The sequence below is a fragment of the Xyrauchen texanus genome, chromosome 32 (assembly GCF_025860055.1).
Source record: "Xyrauchen texanus isolate HMW12.3.18 chromosome 32, RBS_HiC_50CHRs, whole genome shotgun sequence".
Lineage (NCBI taxonomy): Eukaryota > Metazoa > Chordata > Actinopteri > Cypriniformes > Catostomidae > Xyrauchen > Xyrauchen texanus.
Genome location: NC_068307.1, coordinates 16,688,032 through 16,706,655, shown reverse-complemented (window position 1 = coordinate 16,706,655; position 18,624 = coordinate 16,688,032). Strand labels below are relative to the sequence as shown.

Genomic DNA, 18,624 nt, shown 5'->3' with positions numbered 1-18,624 from the left:
AAAATCATGAGGGGCTTTGACTATCTGTCCACACCCTAGTTATATAATAGAATAAACATGGTTAATGGTACAAACATGCCCAAGACTTACTTTAAAATAAACACAAAATTTTTATAAAGACATGAATTATTACCAACTTAAAGGATCAGTATTAAGAACTCTTCAACACTGAGTAACCTCAAAACCTTGATTGAGTGCTGTTGGATTATGTTGATATCTCATCTATATAAGTGCAAGTTAGAATATTTTCCAAGAACCTCTTTGTCATTTTTTAATGCTTTCCATTGATTACTTCAATAATAAGAGACACAGATTTTAATGGATGTCTCAGTTAAGCAAACAGAATGAAAGAAACAGGAGGTTACATTCAATTTCTGTCTTTTCTGTGGTGTCATATTCCTTTGGGCTTATAAAGTTATTAATTAATTCAGGCAGTTTGTAAAGATTCTTTACTCAAACTGACATGAAAAATTAGTCACACATTTGTCAGACCAGATAGTCCTGCTCTACATAAAGACCACATATTCAGTCATTTTGTCTAAAGTTTATTATTTCAACACCAGCTCTAGCTTTTTAAGCTGCAACCAACCTGCCCAGTATGTGTGTATGGCACTGACAACAATATAGCTCTCATCTTCCTTTGCAAGTGTAGTAGCAATAAAAGGCAAACATTCCAAATAGCATAATTGCATGTCTTAGAAAAGGTAAAATATGTATTTTGAACTATTCATGGTTTATTGTTGTCTTGTTTGTTGTGGCTTTAATTAATTGCAATAAATTACATTACATTTACAAATAACTTTGAAATTGCTTTCCATAAAAAAAAAAATCTAAAAATCTTTTTTTATTTTTTACCGTTAAAGGCATTGATAACCCAAAAATTTAAATTCTGTTATCGTTCACTCACCCCCTTTTTTAAACCTCAAATGACTTTCATTCTCTTGAAGAAAATGATGCAATGAAAGTGAACAGTGACTAAGACAAACATTCTGTCTTACATCTCCTGTTGTGTTCCATGGAAGAATGAAAGTAAATGGTGTCTGAGGCTCACATTCAGCTTAAAATCTCCTTTTGTGTTCAAAGGCAAAAAGAAATGTATTTCTTTGCACCAGTTAGTTGTATGATTTTGCAAATGTCACTGGTGGATGCAGTTACATGTTACATGTAAAGTTTGTGAGCCACCCAGGGCTTTTGATTTATTTTACCATCTCACTCTCTCATCCTACCTTTTGCCTTGTGCCTGCTATGTAACTTTAACAGTGTGTATAATGGACGTTCTGTGCCACCTAGTGGTCAGCAATCTGCATTCATATAAGTGTGACATCAAGGTATGTTTTTCAAATAATTCTCATGACAAAATGAAGCCTTTGTAAGATTATGTAAACAGGCCATGGTATGAGTACTATCATATGTATTAAGGTATTAAGCCCAAAAGTAGATATTGTCTGTTTCAACTTGCATAAACAGTCATCGTTTCGAAGGTTTATACTAATACAAAGAAAACTTTGTCAATAGGCATAAGGTGATTCACCCGAAACTTAATAAATCAAACTGGTCTTTCCTGTCTTTTATTTGGACACAAAAACTGGGTCCAGAGTCGTGCTGAGGAAACTGTGCCATGTGTGTCCTTCTGACTAAAACTCTGTTTAGCTTGTACTGCAAAATAACAAATATTTTGATTTTAGATTTTTTTTTTATCAGCCAAATTGCATGTCGTGGATTTCACCATTAGGGTAAAAAGGGGCTAAATGCACACATTACGGAAAGTTTTTCCTGGCAACAAAGTGTATCAAGTTTGAAAAAATAAATGTATTTTTATTAAATGGAATGATGGAGCAAAATAATTTGTGTGACAAGAAATAATAATGGAAGATTGTTATATTTACAACCATTTAACCAGTTAACCATTTTCTGTTCATTTCAATCACATTTGTCCTTTCATAACATCGCAGGTATTCTATAAACAATCAATTCTATATGCAATCTATAAATCTATTCACCCCACTTAAGATAAACCATGTGTTTTGCAACAGGAGGTCTTTTTACCCTAAAATACTATCCTTTAACTTATTGGACAGTTATTTAAAAACTTTAGATTTTTCACTTTGAACAAAACTGAAAATCACAATTAAGTATTTTGTCTAAAATAAATGCGATAAATTCAGGGATTCTCATTTGCTACATAAATTTGTAACATTTTAAAAATTCAATATTACTCTTAAGACATCTTTAGGGGGTCCTGGGTAGCCCAGCGAGTAAAGACACTGACTACCTCCACTGGAGTCACGAGTTCCAGGGCCTGCTGTGTGACTCCAGCCAGGTCTCCAATCAAAGTGGCCCAGTTGCTAGGGAGGGTAGAGTCACATAGGGTAACCTCCTTGTGGTCGCAATAATGTGTGGTTCTCAAAGTTGTGTGTGGATGCCGCAGAGAATAGTGTTGGCCTCCACATGCTATTTCTCAGCGGTAAACCGCTTAAGAAGACACATGATAAGATGGATTGACAGTTTCAGACACGAAGTCAACTGAGATTCGTCCTCTGCCACCTGGATTGAGTCACTATGCCACCAAAAGAATTTAGAGCACATTGGGAATTTGGCATTCCAAATTGGGGAGAAAAGGGGAGAAAATAAACGAAGAAGAAGAAGAAGAAGTAGAAGATAGACAACTTTAGACATTGCATGCAGTGATCTCATGGGCGCAATGATCTCATGGATCAGGAATATTTTGCAGAGTATATTGACAAACAAATGTTTAGGAAAGCACAGTGGTAGTTTATTTTATGATAATCAACATTATGCCACTAATGCTGTCTGTTAAGCTTAGCTTGTATTGAACCCCAGAATATACCTTTAAATAATATTATGTAGTGCAATTATATTTTTTAGCCACTTTTGCAGCAAAAGCAAAATATTTTTTGGCACAAATCAAGTCTGAAAAAAACTTGGGTTATTAATATTCTTTTTATTTTTCATCATGATGTGGTTTATTAAAATAATTGTGATAATATTTAAATCAAGTTGTGTTTTAGGGTAGAGTAAGTAACGATAAATAACTACTGGTCCTTTGCAAGGCAACATATGTTAGTTGCAATATCTTCACAATCGGTGCGTCCCCTCCTGTGCTCCAACTAGAGCAGTGGTTCTCAACCAGGGGGTCGGGACCCACTAGGGGGCCTCAGCACTATTCCAGGGGGGCCTCAAGATCTCTTAGAATTATTTAAAATATGATAGATTATTAATGAAAATGCTAAAAATTTAATGACTGGAATCACACGTTTTTGGGAAATATCTTATAATAGATATATATTATAATGTAAATATCTAATAGCCTACATGGGGGGGCCTTCAAATATTTTTTCCAAAAATGTGGGGCCTTTGAGTCTAAAAGATTGAGAACCAATGAACTAGAGCATTACGTACCATGGACGCACTGTGACCTCTAGTGGCTAGAATATTAAACACACCAAAATTACAGAGTCAGGTTGTTCTTCTCTGACAGTCATCAAAGCAACAAAACATGAAATCTAGCCTACAGTTATACAGAGACACAAACGGGGTCCACATCTCAGTAACTATAAGGTTTTGTGTCAAAGGTAAAATTACACAAATGCTTATTTATTTAATGGTTTTGCTGCTGAGCCAATAATCAACATTAGCTATTCTATATTCATAATGATATTGTGGAGATCTCCCAATTGGGCAGAATCTCTTAAATGGGCAGGGACACTCCAGAAGGGGCAGGGTTACTCCAAAATTGGGTTACAGCAACTTCAAAAGGGGGTGTCACTTCCACTCATTTTTAGGGAAAGGGTCAGGTTAGATATCCTTCTCTGTTGTACGTGCTAAAATAGTGGTTTGATATTTATGTATGCTACCTTGTGCAGTTTTGCAGTTTCATGAATTGTTTTGTGCCACATAATTGTTTTTCTGTTAAAATCATTGAATAGCATATATTAATCTTTGCATATGTTTTTTGTTGGATCTTCTTAGTTGACTTCCTGGAGTTTTTCATCAACCGAAGTGGACACGACTTGACCATCCACAAGCTCCTCCACAATGACCTTCACTCTGCGCTGGTGATGAGGGTTATGCTCTGCAAGAGTTAAGCAGACAGATCCTATATGTCTTACAGGTTCTTTTCTACCCCACATTTTTGAATGCATGATTGAAATGGAGGGATGGATGGATAAATAGATGAATGGACACACAACATTACAGAAGGCTGAATGAAGGGGTCAATGGAAAGAATTACTTTTCATTTTACTCACCCTCCTCTTCCTCCTTTATCTCCACTGATTTGGTCACTATCTCTGTCAGTCTCTGTCTTTTAGTCACTAAAGATTCAGACGAGCTTATGACAGTCCTACAAAATGACAAACCTCATCACTGATACAGTAAGTGACCAAATACATTAAAGGAATTGTTTGTGTAAAAATGAACATTCTGTCATTATTTACCCACCCTTATGTTGTTTTTCATTCTTTCATGAAATTCAAGAGGAGATGTTAGGCTGAATTATAACCTCAGTCAACATTCACTTAATAGTATCTTTTTCCCACACAATGAAAGTGAACATTTAGTGTTTTACAGAAGAAAGTAAGTCATACTGGTTTGGAAGAACAAGTAAATAATGACAGAATTTTTGGTGTACTGAACACCAACTACAGTAATCTGTTCAGATGCACCTGAAAAGAGCAAAAAATGTAAACATCTAAAGATATCTATCCTTCTTACACTTGCACTTCGCCATCCAGCAGCCTCCTGTATTCAGCTATCTCCATCTCCAGCCTCATCTTGATGTCCAGCAGCAGCTGGTACTCTGAGGACTGATGCTGCATGTTGGCATTGAGTCTCTGTAGCTCCTCCTGCAGGTAGTCTATACGCAACTGCAGCTGACTCAGCTGCGCCGCATAGCGCAGACGCACATCAGTAACACTTTGCTCCAGCTGTTGTTTCTGTGGAAAATTAGAATATGATAGAGTAAAGAGATAAAATATTTCAATGCAAATAATTGGGAGTCAAGGGAGTTTAGGCCCATATCTTTTGCTGTTCATGTTATGGGCTGTGCATGCAACAGGAGCATAGCAGACATTTTTACATTGTGGGGACACATTTATTTTTACTCTGTGTCTGTGACTAATGGGATTTAAACGTATCCAAGTGGCTCCAGTGTTTTGACAACATTCACCAAAATTCGTTCAGATCCATTTAATGATTCATTGACCATTTCTGATGATGCCAGGTGTTGACAAAAGAGTTTTTTGTGTGAAATTAGTTTCACTGTCACTGAATTAATTATCAAAAGAAAATATTAATCCTTTAAAATTACAAAGAGATTTTAGTAGATGTTTGAAGAATTATAAGAACAAAAAAAAAATAAAGCGAGAGAGATGTCCTCGATATCGATGATAAACTTTTGAGTAATTTTCTATACATCTAGAACAGGGGTGTTCATAAAATCAATTGCGATAGCAAAACAACCACTGGTTGGTTGATCTAGATAAAATATCAAAGATTGACTTTTTATTTCCTGACGTCTCTAGCTGCGTGTTGTTTGATTGACAGGCGGCTAATGTTTGTGCGCTAATGTGGATTCTCGACTAAATGGTAAAATACACTTTATAATTCCGCCCATGCCCTTCTTGGTGAGACATTAATGTAAACGCAGTCGGTGTGGTCTAAAGTGAATGTAGACAGTGGGACAAAAAGCATATTTGCATTCAAATGTCAGACACGAAGTGTACATTTAACGTTTGGTTACGTATGTAACCTCCGTTCCCTGAGGGAGGCAACAACACGTTGTGTCGGAGAAGCGACACTAGGGGTCTCTATTGAGCGCCGATATCCACCTCTGATCTATGAAAAAAGGCCAATGAGAGTTGGCAGCCGGTATTTGCATGTCCCGCCCCCGGACATATGGGTATTTAAGCGGCGCAAATACGGGAGTTCATTCAGGATTTTTCTGAGGAGCCGGAAATGGTCCGGCCACAACAGTGGCTCGGTTCAGCGACATGGCGGAGGAAAGACACAACGTGTCGTTCCCTCCCTCGGGGAACGGAGGTTACATACGAAACCAAACGTTCCCCTTCTGTCGCTCTCTCCACGTTGTGTCGGAGAAGCGACACTAGGGGACCCATCCAGCCTCGAAAGGGGGGAGTTGCTACAGCACGGCAACCGGGGCAGCTGTAACTGCCTAAGGGAGACACGGGGGTCCACTCGTAAGGGGACAGAACCGCGGAAATACACACAGGGGGAGTCCGAGCAGGAGGCCTTACCTGTGGAGCACCTATACCAGTACAGGGTAGCCATCAGGGTACCTGCAGTGGCTTGGGTCGGCGAGTTCCTCCGCTGAACCGCAGTCGGTCTACGTGTTACCGAGTTCTACGGGCTCGGACCTGAGAAAACACGAGACGCAACCGACTCGACGCGAAGGTTGTAAAACCTCGCGAAGGTGTTGGGTGTTGCCCAGTCCGCGGCTCTACAGATGTCTGTTTGGGAGGTGCCCTTGGCCAGTGCCCACAAGGACGCAACACCCCTTGTTGAGTGAGCTCGGACCCGCAAGGGTAGGGGCACGGCCTGGGTGTGATAAGCCAGTGTGATGGCGTTGACAACCCAGTGGGCGAGCCTCTGTTTGGAGACGGCATTCCCTTTCTGCCGTCCCCCAAAGCTGACAAAGAGCTGCTCAGAGCGTCTGGTGCTCTGTATACGGTCCAGGTAAATGCGCAGGGCGCGCACTGGACATAGCAACGAAAGGGCTGGGTCTGCCTCCTCCCGGGGCAGCGCTTGCAGGTTCACTATCTGATCTCGGAAGGGTGTGGTAGGAACCTTGGGCACATAGCCCGGTCGCGGTCTTAGGATCACAGACGTATCTGCCGGACCGAACTCCAGGCAAGTGTCGCTGACAGAGAACGCTTGCAGGTCCCCGACCCTCTTGATAGAGGCGAGCGCGATCAGCAGGGCCGTCTTAAGAGAGAGGGCCCTGAGTCCAATTGATTCAAGCGGCTCGAAGGGAGATCTCTGGAGTCCTGCCAAGGCTACCGAGAGATCCCAAGAGGGAACTAGGCCTGGCCGGGAGGGATTCAACCTCCAGGCACCTCTCAGGAACCTGAGGATCAGGTCATGCTTACCCAAAGACTTGCCATCTACAGGATCGTGGTGGGCAGCAATGGCGGCAACATACACCTTGAGGGTGGACGGGGACAGCCTCCTGTCCAGCCTCTCCTGTAGGAACAGGAGCACTGACTTAATCGCGCATCTCTGCGGGTCTTCAGTTCGGGAAGAACACCAATCTGCGAACAAGCGCCACTTTAGGGCGTAAAGATGCCTGGTAGAGGGGGCTCTGGCTTGGTTGATTGTATTCACAACGGTCGCCGGTAAGCCGGCTAGCTCTTCCGCATCCCGTCCAGGGACCAGACATGGAGGTCTGGGCGCGGGTGCCAGCGCGTGCCCCGTCCCTGAGAGAGGAGGTCCTTTCTCAGAGGAATTTGCCAGGGAGGAGTTGTCGCGAGAAGTCTGAGTTCCGAGAACCAAGTCCGAGTGGGCCAGTAGGGGGCCACTGACGTGACTTGCTCCTCGTCCTCCCTGACCTTTCACAGCACCGGTGCAAGAAGGCTCACTGGGGGAAATGCGACTTTGCGCAGCCCCGAGGGCCAGCTGTGTGCCAGCGCGTCTGTCCCGAGGGGAGCCTCTGTTAGGGCGTACCAGAGCAGGCAGTGGGAGGTTTCCTGGGAGGCAAACAGGTCTACCTGGGCCTTGCCAAACCGTTCCCAAATCAGCTGGACCAACTGGGGGTGAAGCCTCCACTCCCCGCCGGGCAGGCGTTGTCGTGGTAGCGCGTCCGCTACGACGTTGAGCTTGCCGGGGATGTGAGTGGCACACAGCGACTTGAGCCAGTCGTCGAGGTAGTTGAGAATGCGGATGCCGGCTACTCATAGCGGGGCAAGGGCCACCTCTGCGACCTTCGTGAAGACGCGAGGGGATAGAGACAGGCCGAAGGGGAGGACTTTGTACTGAAACGCCTGGCCGTCGAACGCGAACCGTCAGAAGGGTCGGTGTTGTGGCAGAATTGAGACGTGGAAGTACGCGTCCTTCAGGTCTACCGCTGCGAACCAATCTAGATGCTGAACACCAGCCAGAATATTCGTGAGCATCTTGAACGGGAGTTTTAACAAGGCCCGATTGAAAACTTCGCAGGTCCAGGATTGGTCAGTAGCTGCCGCCTTTCTTGGGTACAATGAAGTAAGGGCTGTAGAAACCCTTCCTCATTTCGGTTGGAGGGACGGGCTCTACCGCACCCTTGGCTAAGAGGGTCGCGATTTCGTGCACAGGGAACTGGCATGCTTGCCGTGTACTCGCGTAAAGCGGACGCCCTGAAGGGGCGGAGCCGAGCAAACTGAATTGCATAACCGAGTCGAATGGTCGGTGCAGCCAGCGTGATGCGTTGGGAAGGAAAGCCACGCTTCCCAGCTCTGCGCTAGGGGCACCAAAGGGACGAGTATTTTGGGCGTACCGGCGGGGCCTCGCAGCGGGCGGAACAGGTAATGCAGCATCGGGCGGCTTCGTTGCGGCCTGAGGCTGAGGTGCTGAGAATAGACTCAAAGCACTTACCTTGCTCCGCGCGCCCGGCAGGGGGCGGGTTCATGACTGAGGAGGAGGTCTGATGTTGGCGTCATCTGGACTCGTCTGAACCGGCCGGCTGGGGGACAGTTGTGGGCAGGCGGAAGGCGGGATCGCCGCGTCCGGTGTACCGGGACTGTCGTAATCTGAAAGCACATTGCCGTGAGAACGGCATTTGCGGGCCAGGTGACCCAGAGGCAAAGGAAATAGCTCTTTTATTGAGAATGTGGGTACCACAGCCCCCGTCAGGGGGTGTGGCAAATGAAAAAACAAAGGATTCTCCACCCAGCCCTCCACCGGGGGACGGAGCGGTCTTACCACCTCCGGAGCTAATGTCTTCGGCTCTGGGTTGACTGTCTCAGGAACGCTTGGGAGCCTTCCGGGTCCTAGAGGGGTTCATGAGACAGGGGCGTCGCCGCCTGTGGGGTGCTTCGACGCTGGGGCTGAGAGCTGGGCCCGGGTTGGGGCGGAGCAGGAGCTGGTTTCTTCGCCGCAGGGGGCGCCCTCGGCGAGCAGACGGGGCAGGGCCCGTAGCGGCAGGTGTGCGGCGGGGCATGATGTGAGAGATGGCCTCCGTCTGCTTCTTCACCGCAGAGAACTGTTGGGTGAAGTCCTCGACGGTGTCGCCGAAAAGGCCAATCTGGGAGACAGGTGCGTCCAGGAAGCGGTTCTTGTCAGCCTCACGCATCTCGACCAGATTGAGCCAGAGATGGCGTTCCTGGACCACTAGGGTGGCCATCGCCTGTCCGAGTGCCTGCGCTGTGGCCTTCGTCGCTCTCAGGGCGAGGTCAGTCGCTGAGCGCAGTTCCTGCAGCACATCAGGATCAGGTCCACCCCCGTGCATGCTTCTGAGTGCTTTGGCCTAGTGGACTTGCAGGAGGGCCATCGCATGCAGGGCGGAGGCAGCGGGTCCAGCCGCACTGTAGTCCTTCGCGTTGAGCGAGGATGTTGTCCTACAGGGCTTGGATGGGAGTACGGGGCCGCCACGCCAGGAGGCAGGGCTACCGGGGCATAGATGGTACGCAACTGCCCTATCGACCTGGGGAATCGCCCGTATCCGTGGCGCTCTCCGCCGTCGAGGGTGGTGAGAGTGGAGCGGGTGGCACCTAGGCGAGCGGAGGCGGGGCTCTCCACGTGAGCGTCAGCTCGTCATGCAGCTCCGGGAAAAGCGGGACCGGGGGATGTGAGGCCATGAGCGGCGCTGTCCCCAGGAACCAGTCATCCAACCGTGAAGGCTGTGGGGAGGATGGAGGGTTCCAATCCAACCCCACGCTCACGCGGCGCCGGAAAGCATGTCAGACATCTGAGCGTCGGCCTCAGCCTGGGCCTGCTGGCCCGGCGACAGTCCAGGGAGTCCTCGGCATCAGACATCACACTCTCCGATGCAGCGGCGAGCTCATCTGCTTCGGGCTCGGGAGGATAGACAGCCGGGCCGTGAGGCAAGCCGCTATCGCCCTGGCGTGAACGGGACCAGCAAGCGTGTCGGGGAATGGGAGGTTCGAGGGGCTACCCGGCGAAACTGCACCGCTGCCGCCCCAAATCGCCCTCAGCGCCAACCGCATCGTCCTCAATCCCGTGGGAAGAAGGAGCAATGCGGGTGCAGCTGGGGTGGCTTGCTCTCTGTTGAAAGCAAGCCGCGACCATAACGTGGTCATGGTCATGTTCTCGCAGTGAGAACATGAGCCATCCACAAACGCCACCTCGGTGTGATCGCGGCCCAAACACACGAGACAGCGCCTGTGGCTGTCTGAAGCGGAGAGCACTCTACCGCATCCAGGAACAACACAGGGGCGGAAGGGCATCTTGAAAAAGACGCGTCCTGAAAAGGACGTTCAACGCCGCTGTGTTTTGCTCTTTTAGAGAAATTACTCTTTTAATAGGAATTTACTCTTTTAAATACACAATGTGTGTGTGTGTCTGCGCTGTCGAGGCTCAGGGACAACAATGCACGCCGTGCAATGTGAAGGAGAAAGCCGCTGTTGTGCGCCGTCAAGATCCAACAGCATGCAGATCGTCAGAGGAAACAGGAGCGTTTAAAGTGGTGTGTATTCTCGCAGCAGACTGCAAACAGACCATCGGCTCCGAAGAAATTTTCTGAATGAACTCCCGTATTTCGCCGCTTAAATACCCGGTATGTCCGGGCGGGACATGCAAATACCGGCTGCCAACTCTCATTGGCCTTTTTCATAGATCAGAGGTGGATATCGGCGCTCAAGAGAGACCCCTAGTGTCGCTTCTCCGACACAACGTGGAGAGAGCGACAGAAGGGGAACCGAACAGACCACCGTCTAGTAGGATATGTCAGATAAACGATATTAATCAAACAACAATAACAAGGAAACGAGAAAACCACTCACTACTTTTGGCTTAATAACTTGAGTAGCTTTAAAAGTATTAATGTAATAGAATAAAACAGTAAAATTTGTAATAATAATATTTTTTTTAAATATTTTTTTTATTTTGTATTTTTTTATAATAGCAACCCCTGATGTAGAGAGTGTTATTTTGTATAATAAATTACCAGAAAGTCTCTACTACCAGAAAGTAGAGACAATAAAATAATGTATAATTAGTCTTTATCGTGTTTTTCTAATGCTGATAGAAAAGTATCAACTAGGCAGAACATTCCACCAGTCACAAACTTTTGTGCATCATGCATTAGAATATGAACACAACTATTTCTGGGCTTAAAAGATACAAGAACTAGGAGTACAATGTGGCCCCCAAGAAATAGTTCACTCAAAAATCACCCTCATGCCATCCCAGGTATGTATGACTTTCTTTCTTCAGCAGAGCACAAATTAAGATTTTTAGAATAATATTTCAGCACTGTAGGCCCATACAATATGAATGGATGCCAAAAATGTTATGCCCCAAAAAGCACATAAAGTAGCATGAAAGTAATCCGTATGACTCCAGTGGTTAAATCCATATCTTTAGAAGAGATATGATAGGTGTGGGTGAAAAAAATATCAATATTTAAGTAAATTTTTGCTAGAAATTCTTCTCCCTGCCCATTAGATGGCGATATGCATGAAGAATGTAAATCAACATAAACAAAAGAAGAAAGTGAAAGTTAAAGTGGAGATTGACTGAGCAGAGAGGAGAATTTATTGTAAAAATGTACTTAAATATTGATCTGTTTCTCACGCAACCTATCACATCTCTTCTGAAGACATGGATTTAACCACTGGAGTCACATGGATTAGGTTACTTTTATGTTGACTTGTGTGAATCTTGGAGCTTTAAAATTTTGTCACCTATTAATTTGCATTATATGGACCAAAAAAGTTTAGATATTCTTCTTAAAATCTTAATTTGTGTTCTACAGAGAAAGAAAGTCAGACACATCCGGGATGGCATGAGGGTGAATAAATGATGAGAGAATTTTCATTTTTGTGTGAATTATTAGTTTGAAGGCCGATGTGGCCCCTGTACCAAACAAATGCTCTACCCTGATTATTATATGCACCAAGTGACCCTTTTTTAGAGGTTGTTATTTTTTTTTGCATTCCTTGCATTGTTTTGAACATGTTTTATGTGCAACAGTAACTCTCTGCCAACATTAAGGGAAATTTAGACATTACACATAAACTGATTTTAATCATTGTTTTGAAAATAACTTTTTCATCTTTTAATTTCTGTAATCATGTCGCCCTTTTATCTAAAACATTTTCTATCACATTTGTGTAGTTTTTACAGTATCATAGATAAATGATGTATTTTAAACGTTGTCAGTCACAAACTCCCATTAAATACCTATATTTTGTATTCTGTCTGGCAAAAAGTGAATGTAAATTACGATATGTGTACTGATTTAATATTGGGGGTGTAACTTTTTAAGGAATAATTAATTGTGAGATCAAATGAGTGTTCATTTTCATTTTACACACATTTATCTTGGAAACGTTAATAAAAAGTAAACAGAAATGTCAGGGTAGCTACTGTCTGAGAAAGATAAGGTTCATACAGAGACATGTCAAGACTGTACCATTGTGAGAAGCCCTTGTAGTTCTATCTCGAGGCTCGTGACCTTTCTCTTGAGAACAGTGAGTTCAGTCTGAGATGTCTTGATCTCAGTACTGCCGGTGGTTACTTGAGTCTGCAAAACCTCAGCCTAAAAAAACACAGACATGCAATAAGCCATGAGAGTTGAGTCACGAAAGATGGTAATCACAAGCAGCTTTGTCCAATCAGAATCTGTGAACAGCCTCTGAAACCATTTGTATCCAGTAGTTAGATTATTACCTGAGTTCATCACTGTTATTTTACTGTACAAACAGGTAAACTGTCTCAACCTTGGGACATTTTTATAGATGTAATGCTTATCTGCTCTTACAATTGTCTAAGCCAGACAAAACAAAATACATTTTTGACTGTTTTGACAGCAGAGCACAAATTACTTTAACAATTACCTGAATACAATAACATAGTTCCTTTTGAGAACACAGAGTATTGTAATTCATGTTTTAAAGCATCCCTTTCATTGTTAAGGGATTTCCTTTAAATGTCAGAGAGAATGAATACATTCCAATCACTTTACATAGTGCCATATGCTGACCTTTACGATAAATGTTAACCTGCCACTCACCACAGAATTTTAAAAAAATGCAACAGGTTATGGCATTTTGTTTACTTCACAGGAAGTAATGAACTTGTCTTACTGGCTCACCTTGTTGTGAAACCATTTTTCAGCCTCCCTGCAGTTTTTTTCAATAAGGGTCTCATACTGAGCTCTCATCTCCTGCAGCTCTTTGTCAAGGTGTGATTGAGTTGCACAGTCGATCTCAACGTTAACAGAGCCGGATTGTTGTTTATGCAACAAATTCAGATCCTGTGGAAAAGAAGTGGGGGTATTGACTCGTATGGGATTCATTTTTGTGACACAATTTTCAAAATCATGATTGCTTAAACTGATTGTAGGGTTGTTTGTTTCCGTTAACAGATGACATGGATGGATGGATGGATGGATGGATGGATGGATGGATGGATGGATGGATGGATGGATGGATGGATGGATGGAGCGATCAATTAAAATTGTTCATGGTTTTTCCTGGGGGGGTTTATCTTAATTAACAGAGGACATGGATGGATGGATGGATGGATGGATGGATGGATGGATGGATGGATGGATGGATGGATGGATGGATGGATGGATGGAGCGATCAATTAAAATTGTTCATGGTTTTTCCTGGGGGGGTTTATCTTAATTAACAGAGGACATGGATGGATGGATGGATGGATGGATGGATGGATGGATGGATGGATGGATGATGGATGGATGGATGGATGGATGGATAATGCATGGATGGAAGGATGAATGGATGGATGGATATTGGGTGGATGGATGGATAGATAATTAATGGATGCTAGATGGATGTAAGATGGATGGATCAATTAAAAAAATGCTATTGTGACCTCTTCGTGGTTCTTCTTGATGTACAGCAGCTCATCCTTCAGCCCATTGAGCTGGTTCTCCAGGTCTCCAACAGATAATTTAATCTCTCCAAGAACCCCACGCAATCGAACCAAATCTGCATCCACAACCATACGCAAGTTCATCTCTGTCTCATACCTGCCACATCCATGGGGCAAGAAAGGATTGTAAGCATTAGTGGCATTTTATAACTTACAGTAATTTATATGAAGCTACCAGCATTGTAAATGAAATGTATTGTAAACTTTAACACAATATAAAATTCATAAGATATAAATGCATATCATGTAAATTTGGTAAGTGTACATATCACGCACTTCATATGGAAATCTTCAGCTGCAAGCTTGGTATTGTCCAGCTTCAGACGGAGCTCAGTGTTCTGCACTATACGGCTATGAATCTTTCAAGGACAAATGGTAAAAGTTTTAGTAATCTTGGGATGTTATGCTGCCAGGTAAAGTTCAGATGTTGCCCTTTAAATTAACATGACTTATATGACTGCATTTCAGGTTTAAAAGTAGTGTTAAGGTCACAGCTCATAAACAGAATTTACCTATTGTATTTGTCATATCTGGTATTTGAAACACAAAACATGGTATATTTCCATAATGTGAAGCAGTGGGGAGATTACATTATGGCATGGCATTCATTTCAGGGGTGTGACATCCTTAATTCAGATGATAGCAGCACTACTTTACCTGTGTGCAGAGCTCTGAGGTGGTTTTAAAATAACTGCTCATGTCTTTGCTCTTGAGTGGGCACTTGCTGTCATAAAACTCCTTAATTTGCAGCTCCAGTTTCAAGTTGGCATGCTCCAAAGTGCGCACCTAAAAAACACACTCAGATTTAGATATGGGCATGCATGCACTATTTATTTATTTATCTTGAATCTTTATGTTATTTTATTTTTTTATTTTTTTAAAGATTTAGACTTAGAATAATTTTAAGGACATTTTACACTACACTTTTTTTCCAACCCCAAATGTATTGCAATTTAACTACATAATATATATTTCTTAGGAAACTGTTTATGATAATATACATCCATGGGTACAATTTGAAGGGCAAACATTTTAAAACTATAATACATTTTTAATTATATAATTAGTTATTAGCGCATTTGTCAAAGATAAAGAAAATAATTATATTTGAAAATGTCTATGATTTAAAAAAAATTTCCATGGCAATATTTTTGGAGCAAAATGAATATGAATAAATAAAAATGAAATCAATATATACTTTAACATTTTTAAAAGAATGAAACAGGGATTATATACACGTAGAGTAGCTAACAATTAATTGCAGTTATACTCGTTAATTTAATTATATGGGTTAGAAAATATATTATTAATCAGAATAATTTAGTACATTTTTAATGTGATGTTTTTTACTTTTGGTAGATTAACTAGTAGAATACATTACCCGCTCCAGGTAAGATGCCAGTCGATCATTAAGATTCTGCATTGTCTGTTTCTCATTGGCACACAGTGTGACCTCGTTAGCAGGCATAACCAAGGATGAAGTGGACATGGATCTGGAGATGCGGACACCATTGCCCCTTGAGCTTCCATACTTCTGTCCACCAAAAGACAAAGAGACACCTGAACTCCCCAATCCATTCATGACCATTCCACCAGAGGAAACCAGGTTAGATGACCCGAACGCACTCAAACTGCGAAAGACTGACATGATTTGTCAAGGTGAAAAGACTGTGGAAGTAAGAATGTCTCTCAGTTTCAAAGCTAAGCATCTGAAGTCATTCCCACTAAAGACTGCCTTATATAGGCCTTAGCATGTAAAAAAAAAATCATTTGTTGCTTCTCACGTTGTGTAAAATTTCAAATTCCACTGAATAGATGGAATGTGAGAAAAGACACACCTGCGCACGCAGATCAAACCTATTGACTTGCAAAACCTGCTGTCACGCACCTAACCTTCTAAAACCCTGTAAAAAGATTAGTAGCTGTAAGATTACATCATAACATTTTTACCATTGTATGATTTAATATTGCTTGCATTACCTGACAGTTAAAAGCAAAAGTTTTTTTCTTCTTTGCTTTAGTTATGGTTCCACTGCTAATTCAACATGTGAGTGTTTAATCATTGAGGAATTATTCCTAAAACCATTTTCTATGAGAAACAATTCTATAATCTTGCTGTGACCCATTATACAATATATTAATGTCTAAATACCCCTGTTAAAATTGCAGGTTTTTGAGATGCAAAAGATAAATTCAAGATAAATCATGTTAAATCTTTTTACGATCATATTGAAGAGGATCTCCTGTGAACATCCATCTTCAAGTCATTCCACAAGTCTTCGACTGGATTTAGGTCTGGGCTCTGACTGAGCCATTCCAAAATGTGCATCTTCTTCTCCTGAAGTCATTGCTTTGTGGACTTAGATTTGTGTTTGGGGTCATTATCGTGCTGAAAGATTAAATTCCTCTTCATTTTCAGCTTTTTAATGGAGGCCTCCAGGTTTTGGACTAGTATATGGCACTATACAAGATTCTTTTTTTCTTGACTAGTGCCCCAGTCCCAGCTGAAGAGAAATATCATGATGCTTAATAACATGATGCTTCCACCACCATCTTTAACCGTGGGTATGGTGTTGTTTGGGTGATGAGTTGTCTTATTTTTATAAACATACCTTTTAAAATTATGGCCAAAAACTTTGTGTTTTCACCACAGCATTCCATTATTGTTTGCGCATGCTTTGCCATTAGGTACAGTATGATAAACATTCAACTTGCTTAAGCTTGGTAAAACCACAAACCCGAATGTTGTGTACCTGAACAAAAACTATCAGCACCACTCAATATTAATATAATTTTCAGATGGCACTTTGTAATGTGTCAATAATATGAACAGACAAACCATTGTCTCCTAAAAAGACTTAAGCCCAGATAAAAACTGAAATTCTGGTGTAATTTTATTTTTTAAAGTGCATGCATGGAGAACTTCACAGGAAATTTAAAACAATTATGGCTTCAGACTATTATGACTTTAGCTGTCAAAACTTTTATAGGCTGGAAATGGCATGCTGCACCACCCATTCTTTGGAAATATTTCAGTCATTGTTATTTTATGTTCTTTTGTGAATTCATACACTCCCTGAGCACTTTATTAGGAAAACCTGTACACTGACTGATTAATGTGACAATCTAATCAGCAATTCGTGTGGCAGCAGTGCAGTGCATAAAATCATTCCGATACGGGTCAGGAGCTTCATGTAATGTTCACATCAACCATCAGAATGAGGAAAAAAAATGATTTTGACTGTGGCATGATTGTTTGAAAACGCCCGATAGGGGGCGGTTTCAAACACATTAAGTGTTCCATGACTGGAGTTGGTGCCCTACGTAGGCTGTGTGCTCTGCATTTAGAGAGTGGCGGTAACTAATGATCTAAACATTTACGACACTGAAAACTGTAACTACACTGAAATAAGAATACACACAGGACTTTAAAAGCTATGAAATAGCAAAACAAGGCATTATATATGTCCTTGTGGGACATTTTCACGTTTTCACTGTAATAATTAATAGAAATGTTTCCAAACCTCTCTTCATATTGACAAATTTATCCAGATCTGACAAGAGCCTTTAAAGGGTTAGTTCACCCCAAAATTACTATTCTCATTATTTACGCACCCTCACGAAACCCCAGATGTGTATGAATTTCTTTCTTCTGGCTAACATAAATAAAGATTTTTAGAAGAATTTATCAGCTCTGTAGGTCCACACAATACAAGTGAATGGGTGGCAACATTTTAAAGCTAAACAAACAAACATAAATCAGCATAAAATTAATCCATAAGACTCTAGTGGTTAAATCAGTATCTTCAGAAGCGATGTGATTTGTGTATGAGAAACAGAGAAACAGATCACTTTCACATTCTTGTGTTTTTGGTGATTCACATTCTTCTCTGCATATTGCCTCCTACTGTCTAGAAAAATATTGATCTGTTTCTCACCCACACCTATCATATCACTTCTGAAGACATGGATTAAACTACTGGAGTCTTATGGATTACTTTTATACTGCCTTTATGTGCTTTTTCGATAATCAAAATTTTGCCCTACAGAGCTAAAATATTCTTTTAAAAATCTGAATTTGTGTTCTACAGAAGAAAAAAAACACATCAGGGATGGAATGAGGGTGAGTAAATGATGAGATAATTTTCATTTTTGGGTAAACTATCTCTTTAAAGTGATTGCTCAGCCAAAATATAATATTCTGTCATCATTTCTCTACTCTCATGTTGTTCCAAACCAGTGTGACGTATTATGTGGAATACAAAATATGTTAGACAGAATGTTAGGAACTAACAGTCTCGGTCACCATTCACTTTCAATATATATATATATATATATATATATATATATATATATATATATATATATATATATATATATATAAACATTCACTGAAAGTAAATATTGACTCAGGCAAACCTTCTGTCTAATATCTCCTTATTGTGTTGCATGGAAGAAAAAAGGTAATATGGGTTTGGAACAACATGATGGTGAATGATGACAGAATGTCCATTAATAATATTTAAATGT

At 42.0% G+C, this 18,624-nt stretch overlaps 1 protein-coding gene across 1 annotated transcript; it reads right to left on the bottom strand.

The window, feature by feature from the left end:
• Positions 1–1,953: 1,953 nt before the first annotated feature.
• Positions 1,954–15,777, bottom strand: LOC127626265 (keratin, type I cytoskeletal 47 kDa-like). Its single transcript, XM_052101939.1, has 9 exons — positions 15,476–15,777; positions 14,752–14,880; positions 14,371–14,453; positions 14,035–14,191; positions 13,289–13,450; positions 12,608–12,733; positions 4,735–4,955; positions 4,269–4,363; positions 1,954–4,093 (listed from the first exon to the last, which is right to left on the bottom strand). Exons 1-9 carry the CDS (start codon positions 15,740–15,742, stop codon positions 3,987–3,989), a joined length of 1,347 nt encoding a protein of 448 aa, XP_051957899.1. The 5' UTR covers positions 15,743–15,777; the 3' UTR covers positions 1,954–3,986.
• Between the last annotated feature and the right edge of the window lie 2,847 nt (positions 15,778–18,624).

What these genes read in the sequence shown, in the direction of transcription:
- LOC127626265 (XM_052101939.1), bottom strand. Translation starts at nt 15,742, where the DNA reads ATGTCAGTCTTTCGCAGTTTGAGTGCGTTCGGGTCATCTAACCTGGTT. An exon ending in TCAAGAAGAACCACGAAGAG is followed by an intron (nt 13,451 to 14,034) that starts GTCACAATAGCA and finishes TCTTTTCCACAG; the next exon opens with GATCTGAATTTGTTGCATAA. An exon ending in GATAAAGGAGGAAGAGGAGG is followed by an intron (nt 4,094 to 4,268) that starts GTGAGTAAAATG and finishes TAACTCTTGCAG; the next exon opens with AGCATAACCCTCATCACCAG.